Source organism: Gasterosteus aculeatus, chromosome 16 (assembly GCF_964276395.1).
Source record: "Gasterosteus aculeatus chromosome 16, fGasAcu3.hap1.1, whole genome shotgun sequence".
In the NCBI taxonomy this organism is placed as follows: Eukaryota; Metazoa; Chordata; class Actinopteri; order Perciformes; family Gasterosteidae; genus Gasterosteus; species Gasterosteus aculeatus.
Window position 1 is genome coordinate 3,616,625 of NC_135704.1, and position 24,211 is coordinate 3,640,835.

General features: G+C 42.5%; 2 protein-coding genes across 4 annotated transcripts; both read left to right on the forward strand.

Moving 5' to 3' along the window:
• Positions 1-8,957: 8,957 nt before the first annotated feature.
• On the forward strand, positions 8,958-16,332 carry cdc16 (cell division cycle 16 homolog (S. cerevisiae)). Its single transcript, XM_040201133.2, has 18 exons — positions 8,958-9,325; positions 9,505-9,559; positions 9,785-9,882; positions 9,990-10,028; positions 10,163-10,303; positions 11,153-11,312; positions 11,449-11,543; positions 12,047-12,180; positions 12,465-12,544; positions 12,630-12,679; positions 12,755-12,828; positions 12,921-13,046; positions 13,165-13,317; positions 13,720-13,783; positions 13,893-13,954; positions 14,743-14,878; positions 15,264-15,354; positions 15,600-16,332. The coding sequence occupies exons 1-18, from the start codon at positions 9,278-9,280 to the stop codon at positions 15,851-15,853; spliced, it is 1,860 nt and encodes a 619-aa protein (XP_040057067.2). The 5' UTR covers positions 8,958-9,277; the 3' UTR covers positions 15,854-16,332.
• A 2,262-nt stretch (positions 16,333-18,594) lies between these two features.
• On the forward strand, positions 18,595-24,165 carry upf3a (UPF3A regulator of nonsense mediated mRNA decay). 3 transcript variants are annotated; one of them, XM_040201135.2, is made up of 10 exons: positions 18,595-18,796; positions 19,524-19,630; positions 19,749-19,855; positions 20,016-20,114; positions 20,226-20,336; positions 20,438-20,493; positions 20,578-20,736; positions 20,815-20,948; positions 21,381-21,681; positions 22,592-24,165. In XM_040201135.2, exons 1-10 carry the CDS (start codon positions 18,656-18,658, stop codon positions 22,778-22,780), a joined length of 1,404 nt encoding a protein of 467 aa, XP_040057069.2. In that variant the 5' UTR covers positions 18,595-18,655; the 3' UTR covers positions 22,781-24,165. The 3 variants fall into 3 exon arrangements, with proteins under 3 accessions (XP_040057069.2, XP_040057071.1, XP_040057070.2); XM_040201137.2 differs by having other exon boundaries at positions 21,381-21,669; positions 21,754-24,165; XM_040201136.2 differs by having other exon boundaries at positions 18,596-18,796; positions 21,381-21,669.
• Positions 24,166-24,211: the final 46 nt, after the last annotated feature.

Sequence of the window (24,211 nt, forward strand, 5' to 3'; positions counted from 1 at the left end):
ACTCCTTCAAGATGTGCACAGCACAGCCGCTGGTGTTGAAGGACCGGAACTTGTCTGCCTCACTTGGCTCAAACTGCACAACAGCATTATACTTACTTACAGATATCAGTTATACTGGAATGTGTAGATTCGCATGCACACGCCGTGGTTATTTAATGTATAATATATATATAATTTAATGTATAATACACATGAGCACCCAGGAATGGTATCGGCTCAAAGGCAACTCCATATGGGATGTTTAGACGAAAACCTCTGCAGTGCCCTCACATTGTGACTAATCGGGCGGAAGATCAAATTGAGGAATCCCACACAAATAACAACCAACTCCTCTTTATCCATTGTGACCAAAAGTATTCATGATTGCAGAGAGGTGAGGGCAATGACAAGCCAGCCCACATCCAGTGCTTAAATGTGACTCTGATGTTGTTCACAACTATGAATGTGCTCCTGTTTCCTGACAACTTCACCTATTAGAAGAACGTCTGCGTCTTGGTTACTGGCAAGGTTTCTCGTTCCTGTTTCACGGATACAAAACCTGACGAAAACATAGTTTGTCTAGACGACTCTTGATCTTGATCCTGGGATGACTCAAGTAGAAGTAATAGTATTCAACTAAATATCGACTTGAGGAAGAGTAAAAAATTGTCTTGTGTGAAACTGAAGTAAGGAGTGAGTTCCTCCAGTAGATGTGATAAACTACGTGCTGTTTAATCTCTTCAAAGACTTGAAAACAGAGGTCCCCAAAGTCCCGTCTCATCACTGTGACTTCTCACTTACACAGAGCTGGTGAACAATGAATGTAGAAGTCTATATACACGGTACTTTAATGCAGAAAAAAATACATGTCTTCTAAAAACGTATTTTGCAAAACAACTACTCTTAGAGGTACAATTGATTGATTTATTATACAAGTAGTATGTCAGATCCAATTTCATAGATGTTCAATAGAACATTTTCCAAAATAGGAAAAGTGCATTGATTTTAAAAACTTAGATTAGATCTGTTGGTGTTTGCGTCAGTCAATATATTCGTAAATATATCCAAACATGTCAGAGCCATGAGATCATACGTGGTTTCAACGTGGTCTGAAGAGCATTGTCTATATTTGGAGCTTCTGCTTTGGTGCGAGGCCAGAAGGCCCTTCTCCTCGAGGTCACACAAAGCCGGAGGAAGGGCGCAGTCCAACGGAGCCAAGAACAAGTGTGCCGATATTATTTACAAATGCTACGTTTGTTAGTCATGCCGAGCATCTTGCTTGTGCTGCCGCTGACCTTACCCTGCCCTTCACTCCCCACACCCTTGGCCAAACTTCACCCAGAAGACACACACACACACACACACAGACAAACACATTCGTGTCTTAATGATGTGCAACGCCTAAAATAAAGCCCACTCTCAAATCATGCCCTTTTATAATCAACATACTGTTTTGCGTACTTATCATGACAATATTTCCCGTTCTTCTGCTTCTGCTGTAATATTTCTCAAGTCTCCTATATGTTGTTCTTTAATGTCAGTGAGTTGTATTGCAGCTGCTCTAACAGGACAGAAACATAGTCAAGCTAATGAACATACAGCCATGAGGCAATCGTGCGATTGATTGGTTCCTGCAGAGCCGGGAGGATAATCAATATTTCTGCTGTTTCAGCCCCTCTTTTGCTACTAATCTTCCATGTAGTTGACAATTCTGCTCTATACACTATCTACCCTGTACATCTTGGATAGATAGCAGAAGTCACAAAATATCATCTCGTGCTTCTTGTACCAGAATGAAATGCAGCACGCAAGCAAAAGCGACATGTGACAAACCACCGGGTTAGTTTGAGCTCCAGGTGCATGTTTTCCTCATGAACTACTTTGTGCCGTGCGGGATGATGCAGTCAACTGTGCTTTGTACTTGACCAGCCGGGTTCAATGAGCGTGGGAGCAGTCAAACTGGCTCACTCATTTATGAGCAGAGATACGGCAGATCACATAGCGCTTTAGCAAGCTTTTTTTTTCAAATGCTTCAATTTGCACACTTTGTGTTCAATAGCAGTCGTGGATGATGATGATGATGATGATGATGACGTTCCCGACACATTTTGTTATTATGCAGACTGAGGCAAGAAGTTGGACATTGGTTTGTGCACAGCCATTTTGAAGACTCACGTTTGGCGTTTCGTCTGTGACAGACACCCGTATTCAGCTCTGGTGGCTGTAGTGACCTGTCAATCACAAGGCAGTCCCGCCCTAAAGCTTAGCCTGGTTTGTGTTTTAAGGGATATACGGTATTTGACTGTTAACGGAACCATCGTTTACTAAATGAACATACTGCCGTGTGGAAGAAGGCTTTATACAAGTGATGGAGACCATCAAATTATCTTTACAATGCTTAATGAGGGAACCAATCAAGAGATAAGTAGAGTCATTTCATCAACTTCTATGCTATCTGACATATTTTTGCAACCAGAGAAGTCGCACCTGAACACAGATGTATTCAATTTATCAAAGTTAAGATTTTTTTTTTATCTATGTGAATAATTTAAACAACTTTACCTTTATAAAAAAAAAAAGGTTATATTTTCTTGTCGCCGATCGCTGCTAACACAGTGGTTAGGCAGTCCTTGAAGGCTTGGCCTCGGTTCAGCAGAGTGCTGTCTCTTAATAATTTATAAATCAGTGCCTCTAGACCAAGTAACAATGTGTTTAAACCCTCTATGATAGATGGATCCTTCAATACCTGGGCCAAGAAGGGATTAGTCACAATGCACCATTTATATGTTGATGATGCCGTTGCACCATTTGCGCAGCTCAACATTTTAACTCTTACTTCTTTAAATACCTGCAACTGTGCAGCTTTGAACCCTCACACGCTGCTCACTTTCCATTGTTTGCTCTTTTTTTCTCTCGCTCTCCGTTTTAGAATTCAAGTCCTGCACTAAAACGAATAATGGCAAATCTACCGTCTTATACAACTCCTACAATCTAGAAGCGCCCGACAATAGACACTGGGAACAAGATCTAAACACAGAGCCTTCTGACGACACGTGGCAAGACACAATACATGAAACTTCCATCCCAGCTGTGATTGCTGAGGAACAACCCCCAGCAATCACATATGTTCTTCGGGGGGGTAATCCATATTCTATTTCTACTATGAAATGCTAATAATTAAAAGGGAGCACAGTCAGGCTGACCTCTCAAATGTTCCCAAATTCAATTCATCAGTCTTTCAATGTCAGCAAACATTAGCTCTTGACTCTCAACTCTCATAATTCAGAGTTCTGTGCCTCTCGAAAGCACTTGAACAGCAGAGGCTTTCAAATGTGTTCACAGTAGTTCAAATAAAATCAAGGTTTATGAAGTGTTTTCGCTTTCAAAAGTCGATGGCATTTCTGTATGAGGCAATAAAGTGATTATTTCTGCTGCAAAGGTTGAACAAGAAAAAAAACAGGATCAAGGTTGTGTAAATTTTGAACATCTTGAGGGACAAAGAGGAGGCAAACACACACAAAACAACACATGCTTACTACTATACAAACAAAACAACAAGAGCGATCCTCATAGAGGATCACTTAGAGAAACTGTTTGTTTTTGTCAGGTTTCATATCCGTGAAACAGGCACGAGAGACCTTGCCAGTAAACAAGACGCAGACATTCTTCGAATAGGTAAAGTTGCCAGGAAACAGGAGCACATTCATAGTTGCGAACAACATCAGGGTCACATTTAAAAGAACAAAATCTGGGCATAAACCTGAGTTTCTGTTGGCTCACTGCAGCCGATTAGTTCATTCATGTTAGAGTCCTCGGTCTCGCTCCCCCTAATTTGTTATCCTCATAACTCCTTCCACTGTTATATAACGGCACTGTGGGTCTTTTTTAACTTGTAAAGACTACGTCGTACATTATTCAAACCCTTTCATAGCACGGATCTATAAAGCCTGCCTGGGTTTGAGCATTAAAATGGGGCAAACTTCTCTGCATTCAGGGAGAAAGTGCATCCCGTGTGCTCCAAACCGTCATCAAAAGAGACACTTAAAAGGGATAAAGCCTATTTTCGGGTCAAAGCACCCGTACCTCTGCAGCTCGTCGGTATTAATGGAGCGTCGGGGCTGAGGGTGTGTAGCCTTGGAGTCGTTAGCTATTCTACCACCCATTAGCTGGAAATTGTATTAACTTGATTGTGAGTTTCTAGTAAATCAAGTGTGACGGGTTCTCAGATGTAATTAGAGCAAAGGTTTCATTAACCAGGGGAGCTGCATACCGTTTTTTTTAGGGCTTCTTTTGCACACCGAAGGGCTGCTGATAACCCGCCCATATGATCGCACAGAATTTATGTCACGTTTCCTGTTTGGATATGAGACACTGTGTTTTCCATCATAGCTAATGGCAGAACAAGGACATCCTCAGAGGAAGTAAGCCGTGTGCCCAGAGATGTGTCTAATGCGTCATCAACCCCCCCATGTGATGGATGATCGCCGAGTGTGGATCTCCTCACGGGACCTGTTGACGTAGTCACTCTCCATCACACAGGCTTGCTAAAAAAATAATAATAATGAAACCTTGATCTCGACCCCCGGGGAATGCACAAACTCCTCCAATCTCACTTTGGGTCTGGCTACATGTATAAATAAATATGGGTGGTATTCGTCCCAATCAGCAAAGGGACACCAAGTCTCTGTTCACTAGCCGAAGTGCAACAAACGAAGCAATCAAGTAGATTTAAGATGAAACAATATAAGATAGGATAATGCTTTATTAGTCTCACAGCGGGCAGATTTGCATGATTACAGCAGCAAGGTGGAAAATGCAACTTCAGTAGAAAGAAAAGGTGCAGAAAATATTCAAATATTAAAGCGATAGAAAATAGATAAATCAGAAAAAACAACAAAAGATGAAAATACAATATAAACACCTTTGCTGGATTGTAAAAGCAAAGTACTATACTGTGTCCTTGTACTTACAAACGGCCTCCACTATATAACATATACTTATGTTACATAACATAATATATAACATAATCTGATAGGAGGAGGATTCTACACAATAGAAGCATCCCTTCGGAATGTTTATATTAATATACTCTATAAGATTTAAGATGTTGCGTAATCTGTAAAAAAACACAACTGCACACACACACACACACACACACACACACACACACACACACACACACAGCCTTTCTGTTATGTCTGTCCGCGTCGCAGCTTTTAACTCCCTGTACATCTCATTTACCAAAGAGACCGTCTTATTCCCACAATGGAAGATCCACTCTTCCCCAGTGAGGCCTTCCTGGAACTGGTAGCATCCCCTGCCAGGCAGGACATGGAAACACGCTTTAATAGCTTAACAACATCATTATTCATCTTCTCAATAGCTGATTGAGGCGACTATGGTTTTCATACATTTTACCTTCATGTTTGTCACAAGATTCAGTAACAATGGACTATGAATGGAAAGTGATTAACTGCTTTTTAAGATTATTATATGTAAACAAATAATTTTGCCATCAAACACAAGATAAACCGGTGTTTTTTAGGTAAGGTAAACATAGAGATGTCCTGTGAGGGATCAAGGTTTTTGCTTATTATTGGTTTGTCAGTTTGCTGGTAAATAAACGTAGTATGAGGTTGTGAACCTGTGAGCAGCCTTTGCTCCTCGTGTTCGTACCAGACAGGTTCTAGGCTCTGCGGTTCTGCCGGGTGAGGCCAATGTGAAAGTGTCTTAAAACATAAACACAACGGTAATCCTCGCGGTCCAAGATGGCGGCAATGAAAACGCAGAACTCGAGGCCTCATAGCGGCAGTCCACACACCAATGGATGACGTGCACTTCTTATATGCAGCGCGTGCTACCTGTGGGCTCATTCTAACCAGAGGAAAACAGATCGATTCTTTGTTTCAGGGGATTATTCACTATGATTGTTGTATTCCATTTCTGCCAATAAATCCCCTTAACGCCATAAAAGAACAGATCATAAGCACAACACGTCTACTCCAGGTTCAATATGGAAGAACCAGCCAGCTGGAAAAATCTATAGTGAGCGGAGGTTTCACAAGAGCCTGAGCGTCCTCTGCGTGATGTGCTGCAATTCACAAGGACATTTAATATGATTCCGAAGGTATCTTCGTTTGAGGTTGAATTCATTAAAAAGCACTGTTTTGTGTTTTAAAATCACAAAGAAAGACCACGGCAGGTTGAGAGTCATCCATCTCCAGGACCTACATTTTATCGGCCTTGCATCTGCCAGCTGTCCCATCAACGCGTCTCCTCTTTATACAACAAAGCTACAAATTGGACAGGTACGGTTTTATTGCCCATAATTCATTCACAAGGGCACTTCCTCTGCACCGACATGTGACTGTGACTGGAAGAAGTATAAAATAATGGGCAATTAATTGGCTTGTGAGAGGAGATATAAAGAACCCCCTTTATTAGAGCAATTTTGCAACAAATGCTGCCATTATAAACTACTGCATTGTTCTATAATATACTTATAAAAAGTACGCAGTAACAGGGAATGCACATGAAGGTTACATGTCGACATTAAGTTCATTTAGCCATTCTGAATCTTGTCACAGATTACATTTGACATTTAAACCATTGCATGTAAACTGAATTAGATGTTACATCATGGGAAGAAAGGGGCGACTTAATTATCTGTGTCATGAGTGCGTGGAATTTGAATTATTAACAAGTTATGATCTCCGTTGCACCAAAGAGTTGTCATAACCCGTTCTGGTCAGTAGGGGGAAATGTGGCATATGTAGATGTTCATTCATGAAGTCGTATCACCTCAATGGGATTCATTCAACAGATCCTCAATGGTACACGCCGTTGTGTTGGTTTGTCCCAGATAGTGGATACATGACACGATCAATAACAGGATACCACTGCAGTGGTAGACATTTCATTTGATGTGGTTGTCTAACTTTGCATGAACTCGATCCCTCTTGGTATGATCAGGCAGTGCAGTGCTGTTTTCTGTGGGTGTATAAACTGTGTTTGCACCGAGTGCATTAGTAGAAGTTTCAAACTGCTCCCGAGGCTGGTACTGTCTGGATGTAGCAAGAAAGGAGAAACATTCCCATGACCTCATTTATTTAATGCTGTCAATTTTGTATTCTTTTTTTATTAAATTAAATAATTTTGCAGTTCGTTTAACCATTTCACGACGAGCATGGTTGAGACCAAATATGATTAGATATGAATTTAGATCATTTGTGTCACCATTTTTACATTTTAGTTTGAAACGAGCACATTCAGTCTGTATTTCCAGCTTTGAACTGTGCAGCAGCTTATTTCACAGTGCCCCCCCCCCCCCCCACACACACACATCCTCACACCCATCCTCCTGCCCCCCCACCCCCCACTAATTAGCCTATCTCGGTGCCTTTATGCGTCTCTCTGTGTGGAACTTGCTAAACAAGCGCATCGTTTGAAACACTTCATTCATCTCCGCAGCCGCTGTCATGGCAACCGCGGATGACTGGCAGAGAACAGACCACAGTCTCTGGAGCTGGAATCAGCCGGGACGCTTCTGGGCACAGAAAAGCTGTGACATCCAGACGCCACAGAGTGGAGGTGAGTCGGGGGAGGTACTGGGTGAGGTGGCACTACTTTAAAGTGGATTAATACCTTCCATTTACAGTTTCATTAAATTCTACCTACGCCTAGTTTTTATTCAAGTTGATGATTCATTGCTTTATGTATATGGGTTTTTTGGACTGGTCTCTTATGGTGAAGACGGCCAAACCAAAACTAAACACAACGCCACCAAAGACCTATTGTCATCTCACAGTGAAGATGAAGAACAGAAAGGTTGCTGTTTTAAACTGTACTCACATTATGCCCATAAGGTGGCAGCAGATGTTTCAGTGCTGAATGAATAGTTCAGTGAATAATGTTATCTCAACCTGAACACTACGTATCATCAAGTTATTGCATTAAGCTTGAAGAAGAAAGATGCAGAGGGAAAACCGTATTCTTGTAGAGAAAATATTGCAGATCATGAGGAAAAGTGCAGAAGTTCATAACAAAAATTATTATGACAGACAAAAGGTCGGTTGAGGTTGTGGCCGAATTATCGGAATAATAAAAAAGAAGTACATAATACAGTGAAGCAACAAGTTGTATTGGTGAGCAATAAGGTGGCCCTCGATACTGCACAAGTCTGAAAGCCTGTGTTTATTCTTCATAGCAGCCTCGGCGCGGAGAAGTGACAGCTGGAGAATCAAATGATCCGGTTCCGTCCGAGCCAGTGCAGTGCTTGACATAATCAGAGGAGCTGGCATGAGAAGTGGCTCAAAACTCCCATAGTGATGCACAGTATTACCCATTACTCCCCGAGGCAGGGCACATGCCTGAAACGAAAGGCTCTGTTTTTGTTAAATAAAAGGAATTATGCACAATATGTCACGTCTGCACTCACAATGACCACCTAAACGGTTTAATATAATATAATGATTTTTATATGCCAATTTCAGGTACAAGGAAAACAAGGAGCGCAGTGATGACAAAAAAATAAATAAAAACAGGTTTGGGGAGTCAGTGCTGGTGCAACCATACACAGCCCTGCAAGCAGCAAGGCCAATGGAAAATTAGAGTCTGAAGAAAATGAAAAGGAGAAATAAACAAGCCAGAAAGAAGGTACAAGAAGAGAGACACAGCCGAACATAACAACATACTGCATCTGCGTATTACGTCTTGCAGGATACGCCTGATAATCCAGGTTAGATAACAGCGTTTTGTTTGTTTTGTAAAACTTGTTTTCATTCACATTAAGGACACTCATTGTGTCACCATAGGCAGTTTGAAAAATACATATTTAGAGTGAAACTGTATTAAATGTATTGCATTGTAAAATGCCATTTAGCACCATTTATTTAAAATTTAAAATGCCATTTATGGCATACAGGATTTAAGATGTTAAATTTCTGCATAGAACTTATGTGTAATATTCACAAAAACATGATTATCTTTTTTCACAAATAAACATCTTAAGCGAATGTTTGTATATTGTTTTATATATGTCTAATTTATGGTAATTTTACACCTAGACAAATAGCGAAAGTGACCAGGTGCATGCGGAACTTTGTTTCCAGCGTGAGTTTCCTTACGGCACAATTTTGCAGTACACTCATTGCAGAAAGAAGCCGCGGAATTGGTTTTTCGCCGCTAGCGAGCTAGCACGTACTGTTTTGTGCATAGTTTGAAACACTGCATTTTTCTGTATGTGAGAATGACACGCTTTTGATATTCGCAGCGATAATTGTAATAAATAAAACTCAGAATGAATCTGGACAGACTTCGAAAGCGAGTACGGCAGTACATTGACCAGGTAAGAGTTAGCCGATAATTTATTTCGGACTTTCTGTGTTGCTAGCTAATGCTACCCTGAGAGCAACATAGCTAGTTAGCTTGACTTCCTTGCTAACTTAAAAGCTGTCGGCCTGTAATAACTATGCATATATGTCTATGAGTGACTCTTGCCACTCTCCCTTGTGTGTTTGTCCACAGCAACAGTATCAAAGTGCTCTGTTTTGGGCCGACAAGATAGCGTCGCTGTCTCACGGTGAGTGAGTGCCGTTAGTCCACAGTCACACCAGCACAAGAGCGGATTTAACCTACTAACCTACCTCTTTAAGTTACAATGGCAATGTTAGCAGAACTGTCTTTCATGCAGCGACAATACGATTTAAATGCGACCATGTCACGTACACTATAGTACAGTAGCTTGGCAACAGTTGCGGCGTTTGTGTGTAGCCTGTCAGTGATGAGCCCTTTGTTTTGCATGCAGAGGACCCCCAGGACATCTACTGGCTCGCTCAGTGCCTTTACCTGACCTCACAGTACCACAGAGCCTCCCATGCGCTGCGTTCACGGAAACTCGACAAGGTAACGGCAGGTTGTGTGTGGTTTGTCGGCTTTTGTTAACGCAAATCCACATGAAATTGAATATAACCGTCTCCCCCCTCTCAAACGACACGTCTTCTCTCTAACAGCTGTACGGAGCTTGTCAGTATCTCGCTGCTAGGTGCCATGTAAGTAAATTCAAAACGCGCAATGTATCAGTTGCGAACCCTCCTTTACATGTAAAGCAGAATATGATTTATAAAGCAATCTACCAGATATTGTCGGTGCTTTACATTTATTAGCCTCTGATTGTTTTGTGTAGTATGCTGCCAAAGAGTTCCAGCAGGCTCTGGATATCCTGGACACAGAGGAGCCAGCTAGTAAGAAGCTGCTGGACAGGAGTGTGAAGGAGGACATTGGGACACCAGAGTCGGCCAAGGACTGGGACATGCCCCCTGCCTCTGTAAGTCTGGACTGCCATTGAAACAACCACCATCAGAAAGCACTAAGACCTCAGGGAAGCAGACCTGTAAACCTGTTGCTTTTTGGCAAAATGCGCCGTTGTGAAATCAAAATACGTCATACATGTGAATTGTGTAGATCCAAAGAGGGTTTTTTAGGACGGTGGTCAACTGGCCGGCCAGCGCTTCTGACATTAAAGTGAGACAAGGAGGAAAAAAGTGATGTTGTGGTCTTAGCAATAAAACATCTTTGATGTGATGTTTTTAGTTTTGTAGAGATCTCTACAGCGTCTTCATTTCCCTCCAATTTTTCATCCTTTCACTCCAAATGGAAGTTACCGTCGCTACTGTACTTGGCCTTATTTTTGTTAAAACCCAAATAATTTCATTGTCAGAATCATGAACCCGGCAAATATATTTATACATAAGATTTTTGTTGTGGATTAATTCTTTGCCGTGTTAACCTGATTCACGAGGAAATCTTATGTATACATATATTTGCCGGCTTAATGAGCCTGACAATGAAATTATTTTGGTTTTAACAAAACAAAGTACTCCACGCTAGCAGTCCCAGCTGTGGAGTCATGTACAGTCGCCTCTTAGTAAAGCACCACTAGGCCTGTGCACGGTGCTGTTTTCTGTATGTATGTATTTTTTTTCTTTTGGTGTCATTCTTGTATGGACTCATCTCCATGAAATTCATGTTAGGAGGTGAGCGTTGTTTCTGAATGCTGACCAGGTCTGGTCTTGTTAATGCCGCAGATGGAGCTGAAACAGTACCATTATGAGTAATGGTATAGGAATTTGCTGAATGCTCTTTCTGTTCCTATTACCTCTCTAAACTTGTGCAGGTCAACAGCTCCATCTGCCTCCTGCGGGGTAAGATCTATGATGCCATGGACAACCGGCCGCTGGCCACCTCGAGTTATAAAGAGGCCTTGAAACTGGACGTTTACTGCTTTGAAGCCTTTGACCTTCTAACGTCCCACCACATGTTGACCGCGCAGGAGGGTGAGGCTGATCTGTGGGGATGTGCGCTCTGACATTGTGTTGCCCCTGTTGATTTTCTACAGATAGGATGTTCATTATCATTTTGCAAACCTTGAAGAGTGATGTATGTGAAACATGTTGTGTGTTTTGTAAATAGAAAAAGACTTCCTGGACTCACTTCCTCTGAGTCAACAGTGCACGGAAGAAGAGGAGGAGCTCCTACACTTCCTGTTTGAGAATAAGTTAAAGAAGGTAGGGTACTCTGCATTCTTGTTTTTTCTTCATTTTCAGTCATTTTTTTGAAGAATAAGCAGAATGATTCCTACATGTTTTTATTGTCTGCTTATGCTTTCAAATGACCAAAACCAACAATGAATTTATTTGACCAAAAACTGTTGTCTTTGTAAACCAACCCTGTTAAAACTTTAAATTATTCCTCTGTGTTATTAAATCATTTGTTCTATTGTTTGCTCAAATGAACATGCGGTTGTTTTGAATACATCTTCCTGCCATATCTTTAGGGTTTTAGTTAATAGAAACAACATAACAACCACATGTTGCTCTCTGGTGTTGCAGAGCTTCGGGGTTCATTTTAGACAGTAAACATTTGTTGGAAAATGTAAATGTAACTACTGATATTCAGTTAGTCCAAAGCATCACTCTCCTTTCAACTCTTTCATTCGTGACCTTCACTTCTGCTTATATTTACACCCTTCACGCACCTTTCTCACACACTCCTTTCCTTCCCTCTGCAGTATAACAAGCCTAGTGACTTGGTGATGCCAGAGATGGTCAATGGTCTTCAGGACAACTTGGATGTGGTGGTGTCTCTTGCCGAAAGACATTATTATAACTGTGATTTCAAGATGTGCTACAAACTCACGTCAATGTAGGTGTTTGCTTGTTCTGTTGTTGTTGGTGGCGTAATGAGAAGATCTCCCTTCTGTATGTACTGTAGCCTGCTTTGCACCTCAGCTACAGAAAGGGGTTTTGACGAATAAGCATCTATGAATAGGTGTGATTGTGATTGATTTCAACAGTAAACCTAAAAAAAAAAGTCCTAGTTGGTTATCTAACCTATGATTGGATTCCACTCTGCATAGGGATGAACAAGTGAGATAAAGTGTCTATAAAAAGGCTCCAGCACTCAATGTGTCTTTGTTTGTATTTCAGGGTGATGGTTAAAGACCCCTTCCATGCCAACTGTTTGCCAGTCCACATAGGGACTCTGGTGGAGCTTGGAAAAGCAAACGGTAAAATACCATTTCCTTAGTTTCGTCTTATTGCTTAGCCTGCCCATCAGTATATTGGCTCAGTGTTGTTTTCTTTCCTCTGCAGAATTGTTTTACCTCTCGCACAAACTCGTAGACTTGTATCCCAATAACCCAGTAAGTGTTGCAGCCTTTTCCTCACATTATTTACATAATTCGCTCCATTTGATAACCAGCACAAACCTTTATCAGGTGTCGTGGTTCGCTGTCGGGTGTTACTATCTCATGGTCGGCCATAAAAATGAGCACGCTCGGCGCTACCTCAGGTATTCAATCACACCCTTTTAAAGGACCTGTCTTTTATCTTTATCTTTTGCTGTCGTTATGCACATTATGGAATATTGCATGTCTCTTGAAGCAAAGCCACAACGCTGGAGAGGACGTACGGCCCTGCTTGGATCGCATACGGCCATTCTTTTGCGGTTGAGAGTGAGCATGACCAAGCCATGGCTGCCTACTTCACGGCTGCTCAGCTGATGAAAGGGTAAGTTGATCACTGACCGCCTTGGAGATCTCGTCTCCACATATTACACTTGTAATAACCTTTTGTGCCGTAGACATACCATACATATAGCCGTTTATAATGACCTTCTGTCATGCAGGTGTCACTTACCCATGCTCTACATCGGCCTGGAGTACGGTCTGACCAACAACTCCAAGCTGGCCGAGCGCTTCTTCAGCCAGGCGCTCAGCATCGCTCCAGAGGACCCGTTCATCATTCACGAGGTGGCCGTGGTTGCCTTTCAAAATGGAGAGTGAGTCATAGAGTCCCGAACACACACCACCACACGTAGGGCCTCCACATGGACAAAAGGCCGCGTAAAAAGGGACGTTTGCACACAGTGGTGGTAATCTTTAAAGCTGGTTTGAACAGATTACTGGAGGACAGTTTGTGGGGATTTTAATATCTATGAATAACAATTGCCAGTTATATTGCGATGGCAGAAATATCTCAAACCATAAAAAAGATATGAAATTCCTTCCTTTTTTAAGAAGTCTGTGTCATTTTTACCACATTGTGTCACCACATTAAAGCTAGGAAAACATGCAGACACACTCTTTTGTGCAACTCGTAAGGCACCATATTCGATTAACCACAGTTTATCTTGTATGTAAAAAAAAATGATATGATCTGTTTTTCACATCTGTTGCTTCAGCTGGAAGACCGCAGAGAGGTTGTTCCTTGATGCAATGGAGAAGATCAAAGCCATAGGAAACGAGGTAACTGTTCATTTATTTCACTGAAACGGTTTTGAATGACCGATGACTTTAAAACGTGACTAGGAATGAATCTTTTACGCTTTTTGCGGTTCTTCTTTTAAAATTTTAGGTGACTGTGGACAAATGGGAGCCTTTGTTAAACAACTTGGGTCACGTGTGTCGAAAATTGAAGTGAGTACGGATTTTGAACTTGATTGAATGGTCTCAAATTGGCGTGACGGTGGAGTGGAACAGCACATATGGCACTTAATATTGGGAGACAAATTGATCCCAATTGGGATATTATCCACTCTAGGTTTTTAAAGAAGGTTGTTGAGTGCACTCTGTTCTCATTTGTTCGTGTCCCTCTACATATTACTTTTCCCTCACCTCCCTCCTACATGCTATTTTCAGAAATGTGCTCGCTTGTTCTGCTGCAATCATTCAGAATGTAGAGCCCTCGTTGGGAATTCATGAAAAGACCCTTTAATGAATTATGCATAACCACCATTCAATAGATATAAGGGTGTCTGCAGATCGTGTGCAGAAGGGGTTGTTTAGAAAGGCCACAGTAGTTTTTGTATACAACAATACAAAGGTTTCATCTGCATGGGGTGAAGGTTGTTTGTGCGTGCATGCACCAATTTCTATTCCTTTATATCTAAAAAAGAAAATGGAAACACCGCTGTATATGTGCTAATATGACAACTCTGCACCGCGCACCCCCCCATAAAGTGTGGTTTCTTTTCCCACGGTTTTGGTGCACTGATTGCCTCCAAAAGGCACACATTTCAAAATTGCTCACATGCCATAGTTTAATAGAAAAAACACTATATGCAAGATATATAGATGAATTTGTCTTTGGTAGAAAACAGTCCTCCAGATCCTTCAAATGTACCATTTGATCAAATGTCGTTTGTTTATTGTTTAGATGGATCCATTGATACAGACCTGATACACTGCGGTGTTTGTTTCCATAGAAAGTACGACCAGGCTCTGGAGTACCACCGCCAGGCGCTGGTGTTAATTCCTCAGCACGCCTCCACCTACTCGTCCATAGGATACGTGCACAGCCTCATGGGGGACTTTGAGAGCGCTATCGACTACTTTCACACGGTAAGGGGCCATTCTCTTTGATCCAGGGGGTTTGTTTTCTTACTTAAAACCTTGAATCATGAGTTTTTTGTAAGAATTGCCTTTACAAAGGATTTGTGGTCTTCTCTGCCAAGAGGAAAATAAGTTACCATAAATATCAGAGCTTTGAAGGGACACAATTTGTTGAGAAGTTGTCCGTCTTTTTAGAATACTAATTAAACATTAAGACTTCATTGCAAGTAAACACCCCCGGCCAAAATACCACCAACATTTATTGTGTAGTAGGTCATGTGATGTGGTACTAAATGCATGAGAGGTAACATAAAAGCTTGTGATGAGTCCATTATTCTTTTATTCTCTCTGTCAACCAATAGGTTTTTAGTCTGTTTGGCTTCCTTCTGTGCAGGCACTCGGGCTGAAAAGGGACGACACTTTCTCTGTGACGATGCTCGGCCACTGCATCGAGATGTACATCGGGGACACGGATGCCTACATAGGTAGGACACGCTGTTCTGCACGTTGAAGGACTTTTGATACCGTTTCATTATTCAGGGTTTTAGTGCTCGGCCTTTTTTATCAGGCTGAGTTAAAAAGGAACAGTGATATCTCAAAGTCAGTTCCTCTTTAGCCGTATTGGTAACTATTTTTTATCCTCAACAGATATCGTTAAACTTTTCTAGCTTTCCTCTTTGTTGCAAATGTTCTAATGTCTCACGCGTGTCGTCGTCTGTCTCCACAAAAGGCACGGACATCAACGACAAGGTGCGAGGCGGCTTGAACACTCCGGCGCTGATTAAGATGCTCAACACGTCGGAGGCCGGAGAAGCCGGAGCCACGCCCAGGCAGGAGGACGCTAGCATCGGGTCCCTGGAGACCCCGCTGTCGAATCAGGACAAGATGATGCTGGAGACGCCTCTGCGACTCTCCCTGACGCTCGAGTGCGACATGTACGAGAGCGACATGATGTTGGACACGTTGTCGGACGCCAGCACGTGATCTCATCCCGTCGGCCCGTCGCAACTGTCCCAGCAAGCGGTTGTCGTAGACGTCCACATGACGGGGCTCAAACCAGAACTCTGGCACGTGTCCTCCACCGATGGTTTCCTGTGGAGTCTCCTTCTTGTTTATTAAGTGTGGTTGTCCCTGTGAGTGACAAAACACAGGACATGCCGTTGTGAACATTATGAGTGTGGGTCGATTACAGCGCCTGCTGTATTCCTTTTTCAAAAGAAGACTCACTTTAAAGGGGGAATTAACATGTGCCTGGGTGCAGGGGTTGAGTACTTGGACCTCGGGTGGAGCCCGGGGGACGCTGGGAGCAAACACAGCCGCACACCTCGAGAGTCACTTATTTCTGCCTGTGGCGGGACCCTCCGTGTTGCTCACCTCCACCTGTGGATATGCTCGGTAAATAAAGAGCCAGCTGAATAACATTTCTGGGCGATTCCTCTAATAAACCATGCGTTAATCTTAAACCATTCAAGCATACCTGTATTTTGTGTTAGTCAGAAGTAAGGTGAAACTCATGAGCCCATCATAACAACAAGGCAACACACGTGAAAAAAAAACTTTCTGCAGAATGTCCACCCGCACACGGGCGCTCTGACCCGTGCACACAAGCGTTTCTGGAGAAGCTGGGGAACGTGAGCTGAAGCTGTTGATGACTCCCATTTCACTTCAGATCACCCGTGACTTTTAACGTACATCTTCACTTTTCTATTGAGCCGTAACTAGAAGCACAACTCAGTTACTGAAGGTTCATACCAACTTAAATTGTGCACGATATCTCATCTGGGCTTTTTGCACCATACGTTTTTAAAAACCTAATACGTTGCAGATACCAACGAGTACAAAAATAGTTTTCATTAAGTCGCTGCAGTAAAAACAAAGGAATTAATAGTCGTTTTTACTGCAGAGACTTCCATAGTGACAGATAAAGCACACTGTACACGGACTAAATGTAAACATATTTGATAACATTATCTGTCTGCTGCATCCATGCAGACACTCTGCACACATTCTTCAGTCACCCTGCAGGTCTTCATGACCTGTGCGTTTTAGCAGTGGTTGGAAATAAAGACAGATGAAGCTCTCCAAGGATCCCTCCATATCCTTATCAAACCTCCTTTTTTTTAAATGAGTGCTATTATTTTCGAAGCTTTCAGCCTGGCTGCTGTAAACGTCTCTTATCCCTCCTGTGCCAATGTGCTGCAGTAGGTGTTTGAACTACTTGTTTGAACAAACAGGACAATTTTCCATTATGGTTTGTTTCTATTCTCGTACAATGTGTCATGGAGATGATGAGGTAATCACGCTCACATTAGTGGTTGAACAGGGTTGTTTTAATGTCCAACACTTGTTAGTGAAATCGGATCCCGTGCTGTGTTCACGTGCACCGAAGCTTTGGCGTAAAATCCAGAATTAACCGTTTCAAATCCAGGACCCCTCCTAAAAAAACAATTCCACGTACTGTGAAACTGCCCTGGTTTAAGGGGGGAGGGGGCTGTCTTTGCCCTCCATCCTTCCCTCCCTCATCTTACCTACAGTTCTCCCTTTTTTAACCAATTGACAGCGTCTGTAGCTCCTGCAGAGATGGGCTGTACTCCGTCTAAGGCGGCGGGGGTTTACACCCGGGACCCGGTGTGCCCGGACCTGGACACCTGCTCCACTTTTGTTCCCAGCTTGAAGAGCTGCGTGTCGACCCCAGAGAGACCTGGGCCGTGTGAGGAGACCAGCAATGTGAGGCAAACCTTCCTCGATGGTAAGTTTATTGTCAGTGAAGATAAAACACATGTACAATTTGAAAAGTTTCGTTGCGCCTTTTTCTTATTTATTTTATTCCCATCAGTTCCCCGCCGAGGCGTCCCAGGTCGGGCAGTGAGCCCGTCCTCCCCCCTGGAATCCTGGAGCTCAGCGCCCGGAGCGGGTCACCGGAGCACCAAGAACCGCAGCCCGGCTGGGGACCTGCACAGGAGTACCGTGGGCTGCTGGACCGCCTGAGACGCGAGGACACCGAGGACATCAGAAATGGATTTTGAAATACGCCTTTGGATATAATATTTGCCCTTTGATTCAGAACGAAAGCATTGTATCCCATGTGTGATGGAGCAACTGTAGCAGGGCCATCAAATATATTATGGAGTATAATGAATGGTTGAGACAACACTTTATAGTTAAACGGCTTTATACATTTGTTAAAATGCATTGCACTCCGCTTTAACCGCTGATACTAATGGACAATGTTTTAGTTCTTAACCGGCACTGTAACTTTTATTCCATTGTTGGCTTGTTTATTGTTTTAATTTCTGTTATTGTTTAAATCAAAGTTATTAATTGGTTGTTAAATGTATAATTCCTTTGCCTTGTTCTGGTGGGTTTTATGGTTTTCTTTAATGGAAATTTACTACGAATAAACTTGCCTGTCCTGTTGTTTATTAGTAGTTCATTTCAAATGGAAGCTTTAATCAACGAGGAGAGACACTGAGATTAAATCATTCGTGCCACGATCAACATTTAAGAAGTTAGTTACAAACAATAACACCGATCACAAAGAATAAGCAATTGCAATAAAAAAAGATTAAAAGTGCAATGGTTTATATTTTGTAATACACCATGTGATTGATTTCATTTTTTCGTTGCACACCCTATACAATGTATTATATATAAAGTGAATATATGAGTATCACTTTATGGAAGCAGGATCTGAGCGGCAGGATGTCAAATCCCGTCTCTCGCGATACTCTCCTACTCTCGCGAGCTTACGGCGACTTAACACGGGCAAGAAGGAGATGGAGAGAAATGAGGTCTGAAAAGGACCAAATGACCGCGGGCAAGGAGAAGAGCGCCGTGGAGATACAATTCAGCGACGCCTCGAGGGAGCAGGAGAACCTTCCGGGTAACCTGAAGCAGAAAGAGGAGAAGAAGGAGGTTTTCACTAAGGTGGGTGTTGTTTACACGCTGCGCGGGCACGCGGACATGGAGGGGAAGGCGCGCAGCGTTCAGCACCGCGGACAGCGACCGGGAGGAGGACGGAAAAGAGACCTGTCGGCCAACACCTGCAGCCTCACTCCACCTCATAAATCAGTCAATTTATACAATGTACTACACTGCATTTAAAAAAACAAACATTGACTTGACTTATTTTTATCTGTGTTGCACTTCTCTGATCTGTTTAAGGCCTTGAATAAAGATGGAATGGCAATGTCATTACAGTCCGTCAGACCGACTCTGTAAATTCGAATCCCTTTGTTAAAGGTCAAGGGTGTAGTTTTTAAAAGCTACCTTCAGTCATTTTACCATCACATGAGCCGGTAATAATCGCCCCATCATCAGGGTCTCAGAGTTAAAGAGATAGGGTGTGTGTGTGTGTGTGTGTGTGTGAAGCTGCAGTCTGTGGTACGCTCCTTTCATCAAATTCACTATATCCAACTCATCAATCTTTCAGGATAAGGTCTAATTATGCAAGTGACCTTACCTCTTGAGTTTAAACCCGAGCTGGACTTTTCCCCCTCCTAAAAATCTCTGATATGTGTTTGAGATCTGGAATTAAGGTCTTTATAACAGATATAAAAAAACTGAGCCGTGCTTTTGGGAGAGAAACTTAGTAATCTTGATGATTAACAAAGTGCCTTCTGCTGACCTGAAGAAACCATATGATGGATTACAGGTGGTGATTCGCAGGCTTCCACCCAGCCTGTCAAAGGAGCAGCTAGAGGAGCTGCTCAGTCCACTTCCGTCTTATGACTATTTTGAGTTCTTTCCAGCAGATCAAAGGTAATCACAATCACCGCTTCGCCCAATCACGAGCTCCATTCATGCGCATGGCACCGCATCTTAGTGTTTTTGCCTCACCTGTGAACCTCTATGACTCTCTCTGTCTCTCTGTCGACAGTCTTTATCCCCACCTGTTCTCCAGAGCGTACATCAATTTCAAAAACCCTGAAGACATCCTTCTGTTCAGGGACCGATTTGATGGCTACGTCTTCATCGACAACAAGGGTATTTCTGTTTGAGCTCTTTCACACATGTGTTTGTTTAACAGCTGCAGACTGGATTTAATGGGTCCCCGGAGCGGCTTTGTGCTTCTGTTGCCATTGTTACTGTTGATATCAGACCTCAGTTATATGATGAGCTCCCTTTTACTTCAATATTTGCTCAGGCCAGGAGTATCCGGCGGTGGTGGAGTTTGCCCCCTTCCAGAAAATCTCCAAGAAGAAGCTGAAAAAGAAAGATGTGAAAACCGGGAGCATTGAGGAAGGTGCTGAAATACTTTAGCCATTAATAAAAAAACAACAACAACAACTGACATGCAGAGAAATAGACATCACACCAGATTAGACACTCATTCTGGATCTTAAACCCCATTCAGACGCCGAGTATAAGCGGTTCTTGGAGAATTACTCCTGTGATGAGGAGAAGTCTATGGCCAATCCAGAGACTCTGCTGGGAGAGATAGAGGCCAAGACCAGAGAGCTCATAGGTACAGTACCAGAAAGATTAGGAATCAGGTTTAAAGGGATTCAAAAACAATACTTCCTTCTACCCAAATTTGATTTTTTTTCCTCTCTTGACCGATTTTAGCCAAAAGAACGACGCCGCTTTTGGAGTACATCAAAAATAAGAAAATTGAGAAACAGGTGAAAAATGACAAATGCTCAAATTGAATGTATTTGAATTACTTTGGAGAATCCTATGTCCAAACACCACATCTCTTCTCGCAGAGAATACGAGAGGAGAAGAGGGAGGAGCGGAGGAGAAGGGAGCTGGAAAAGAAACGACAACGGGAGGAGGAGAAGAGGAAGCGGCGCGAGGAGGAGAGACGCAAACGAAAGGAGGCGGAGAAGCAGAAGAAATTGTCCGACAAAGACATCAAAATCAAGGTGATGCTCCGCTTAGAAACTCATCCGTTCATTGCTGGTGCAATGGTGCAACAACGCAATTTGTATCTGCACATCCAGCTCCTGAAGAAGAGTGACAGGGATGACGACGTGGATTCAGACCGAATCAAGGATAAAAGTGACGTCGGCGAGACGGACAGATGCAAATGGGAGAAAGCTGGAGGACAAACAAAGTCAAAGGACCCCAAAGAAAAGTAAGCTGGGGTGTGTGGAGTGAATCGGGTGCGTCAATCCGCAATTCCAACAGGATGCAATGTGACATAAGATGGAAAATAAATCCCACTGGAAAATCCTTTAATGGATGTAAAAGTATTTGACAGTGCAGTACTGGTTTTTAATTCAGTCAATGCATGCATGCTAATAATTACGTTAAAATGAAATGAAAACAAAATATTCAGAAAAGTATCAGTGTTGGAGGTGCCATGCACCAGCTGAGCCTGTTGAAAAAAGCCTTTTTGTACTTTGTTAAAACCTTTTTTTGCAGACCATCATCTTTAACAAAAATCTTCAATGTACATCTACGTTTTATGATAGAAAAGAAAACCCGTCTTGCTGTGATCATCACATCTGGCTCTGAGTAACAATGATATATTTGGTGTTCATGCAATCTCCGCTCTGACCACCAGAGGGCAGCCTGACAGCGACAAGGAGCAGCGCGAGCAGCACGGCCGCAGACTGAGAGACAAGGACCACCGGGGGAAGGACGAGGAGAGGAAACGCCAGCGGCACCACTACGAGTTTGAAAAGTTCATGCGCCGAAAAGACGAGACCAAGTGGGGGAAGGGCTACTGCCAGGACCGGGCCAAGAAAGAGGGGCACCATCATGGCTATTCCTACTGCCCCGACGGGGGAGACAAACTGGGAAAGGAGGACAGGGAGGACCTGGCGAACCGGAAGGAACGCCTCCGAAACAAGGTGAGCGAGAAGGTGAGCATGAGATGGGGGGGAAGTCGTCACTGTGGTTAAGATGTTGGTTGATGTTTGTTTTGTTTTTTACAGATAATAATCATCAGCTCCGAGGCATCTTGTTTCCTTGCTTTCAGTGTGTTTGTGTCATGGAAACGGTCGCTGTCGGGCCCGGGCGTCAGCGTGCAGGTCACTGTCAAGCACTTCGCCGCTTGACAGTGACCTTTCTTTTATCTTAGCACTTAAAACGTCGGCCGCAAACACAATGGTTTTCACTTTCATCACATTTTATTTCACAACTACGAGGGGAAGTGTTCAATACTTGACTACAGGATCTCAACCCCACAGAGACCCAAGAAAGTTGCAACATCTGTACAAATGATCATTATTTCACTTCTTGGACACTAGAATTGTCATATTTAGCGTGTAAATTCACTGACCTCGGACCACTAAAATCGTATATCCGCCCGTCCTTGAGTCCACGTGGACGTTGTGCCTGAACGGAACTGGCAAGCCAAAACACATTATGCCCAAAATGAACATCAAACCAGGTGAGAGCGTATCTGAAATAGCAATAATACATTTCAGTGGAAGTGGCTCATAGAACAATAAACAAAGAAAATATTACAAATCAGACTATTTGCTTTAAAGAAAAGCTCTAGGTTATAAACCGATCGTTATTACTCTACATCCACTCACTGATGGAATATGGAATGAAACGCATTTGAACGTTCAAAAGGCTGCTTTCTGAACCGGCCGGCCTAGTGCATGCTGGGATACACTTCAGCCCTGTGTGATCGTGAGTAAGTGGGTAAAGAAGAAGAATAAACATGTGTATACATATACATATGAATACATATATAAATGGAGTCATATTCAAAACGTGTGCTATTAGTCTCTCCCATGTCTCTGCTCTCTTGTCTCCCTGCAGGACCGTCCGGCCATGCAGCTCTATCAGCCAGGAGCGCGCAACAGGAAGCGCATGAGCTCAGCCGGCAAAAGCTTTGAGTGCATCCCGGTGGGCCACTCCCCTGAAGGCGGGACGGAGCACTGCTATGAGGCGGTTGCTACGGCTACGGGCCTGGAGAAGGGTTTTGACCAGAGCAAAGATGAACAGTGAGCAATCTGGATCTTTGTTCAACCAAAACTAAAAATAGAAATTTATCCAAAGTTGATGGCGGATTAAGAAAATAAATTGAGGGAAAACAGCACTTCAAAAGCAAACAAATCCTTTAACCGTTTGCATCTATATTATGTGTAACAGACATCAAAACTGTGAATGTTTGGTTTTGAGTTTGAAGTACTCGCTAAATATTTTCACTCACTGTTTGGTATTCAAGGTCTCCATATAGAAAATACCGAGAACAGAGAGGAACCTTTGCAAGCTTAGTTAAGTGCAGATCTTCGCCAGGTTTGTCGGGACAGACCAGTGCTGATTGGATAAAAAAAACAAATCCCCCCCTTTGACAGACACCTTCTCCCTGGTGTGACATTTTCTTATTTAATTCAATGAGAAAGCGTGTCCAAACTTTTGACTGTACATACATGCATGCAGTACATGCTTATGTGTACATACATGCAGTACATAATTGCCGTACAGTTGACGGGTACTGTACATACACACATACATGCGATATACAAATCTACATGCATTTATATACATGCCTTCATGTAGATAGATTCAGTACATACCAACATATATTCATGCAGTAGCACATACCTAGCACATACATAAATATAGAAAAGTATGAATCATTGCAACCAAGAGAGGTCAACAAAGATCAGGCTGCAGTGTACGAGACACAGAGATGCTCACTCACGCACACACACGCACACACGCACACACACACACACACACTATCCAATACTGGCAGATATAATAATGATGGTTACCTTAATGATAGCACAAGCAGTCAGTGTCACACAGTCCAGTGTCTTTCCTTTTGCTCATCTGAAGTGTGTCCCTGAGGCCGCTCTCTTGACGTATCCATCACCAATGTTTTGGTGAAACCATGACCTCTGCAACACATCTTGTTCCTAAGCCTTTGTGGACTCCGCTGAACCTGGATGTTTAATAATACTATAGATTTTATCAATGTAAAATATAGTACAACATGCGAAAAATGTATGTAGAATAATTCACAGATGAAATCCTGTGTGTATTTTTGTGTGTAGAGTCTTTTATTTGTGAGCAAAGCTTTGTACTTGACCACCCATGAGCCAAGAAGAACATAATATCTACGTAAAGATGAAGCATTTCCTAGAAATAAAATTTAAAGTTGCTTATTGGTACACAGATAAATTAAAACTATTGCTTTTCTATAATGTGTGCATTGTTTTCTATCAATTCTAACAATTAAACATAAATCAAAACAGCCACACGTGTTGATAAAATGATAAGTTTGTTGATCAAGCCTTATATTTTTTTTTTTGTCTTCCATCTATTATCATGAAGCTTTTTTCTTGAAGTTGTGAGAAAATAAAGCTGTGGTATAAAAGACTAAATCGGTGTATCTGTTATTTTGACGGTTTGGGTGAGGCGGCATTGATC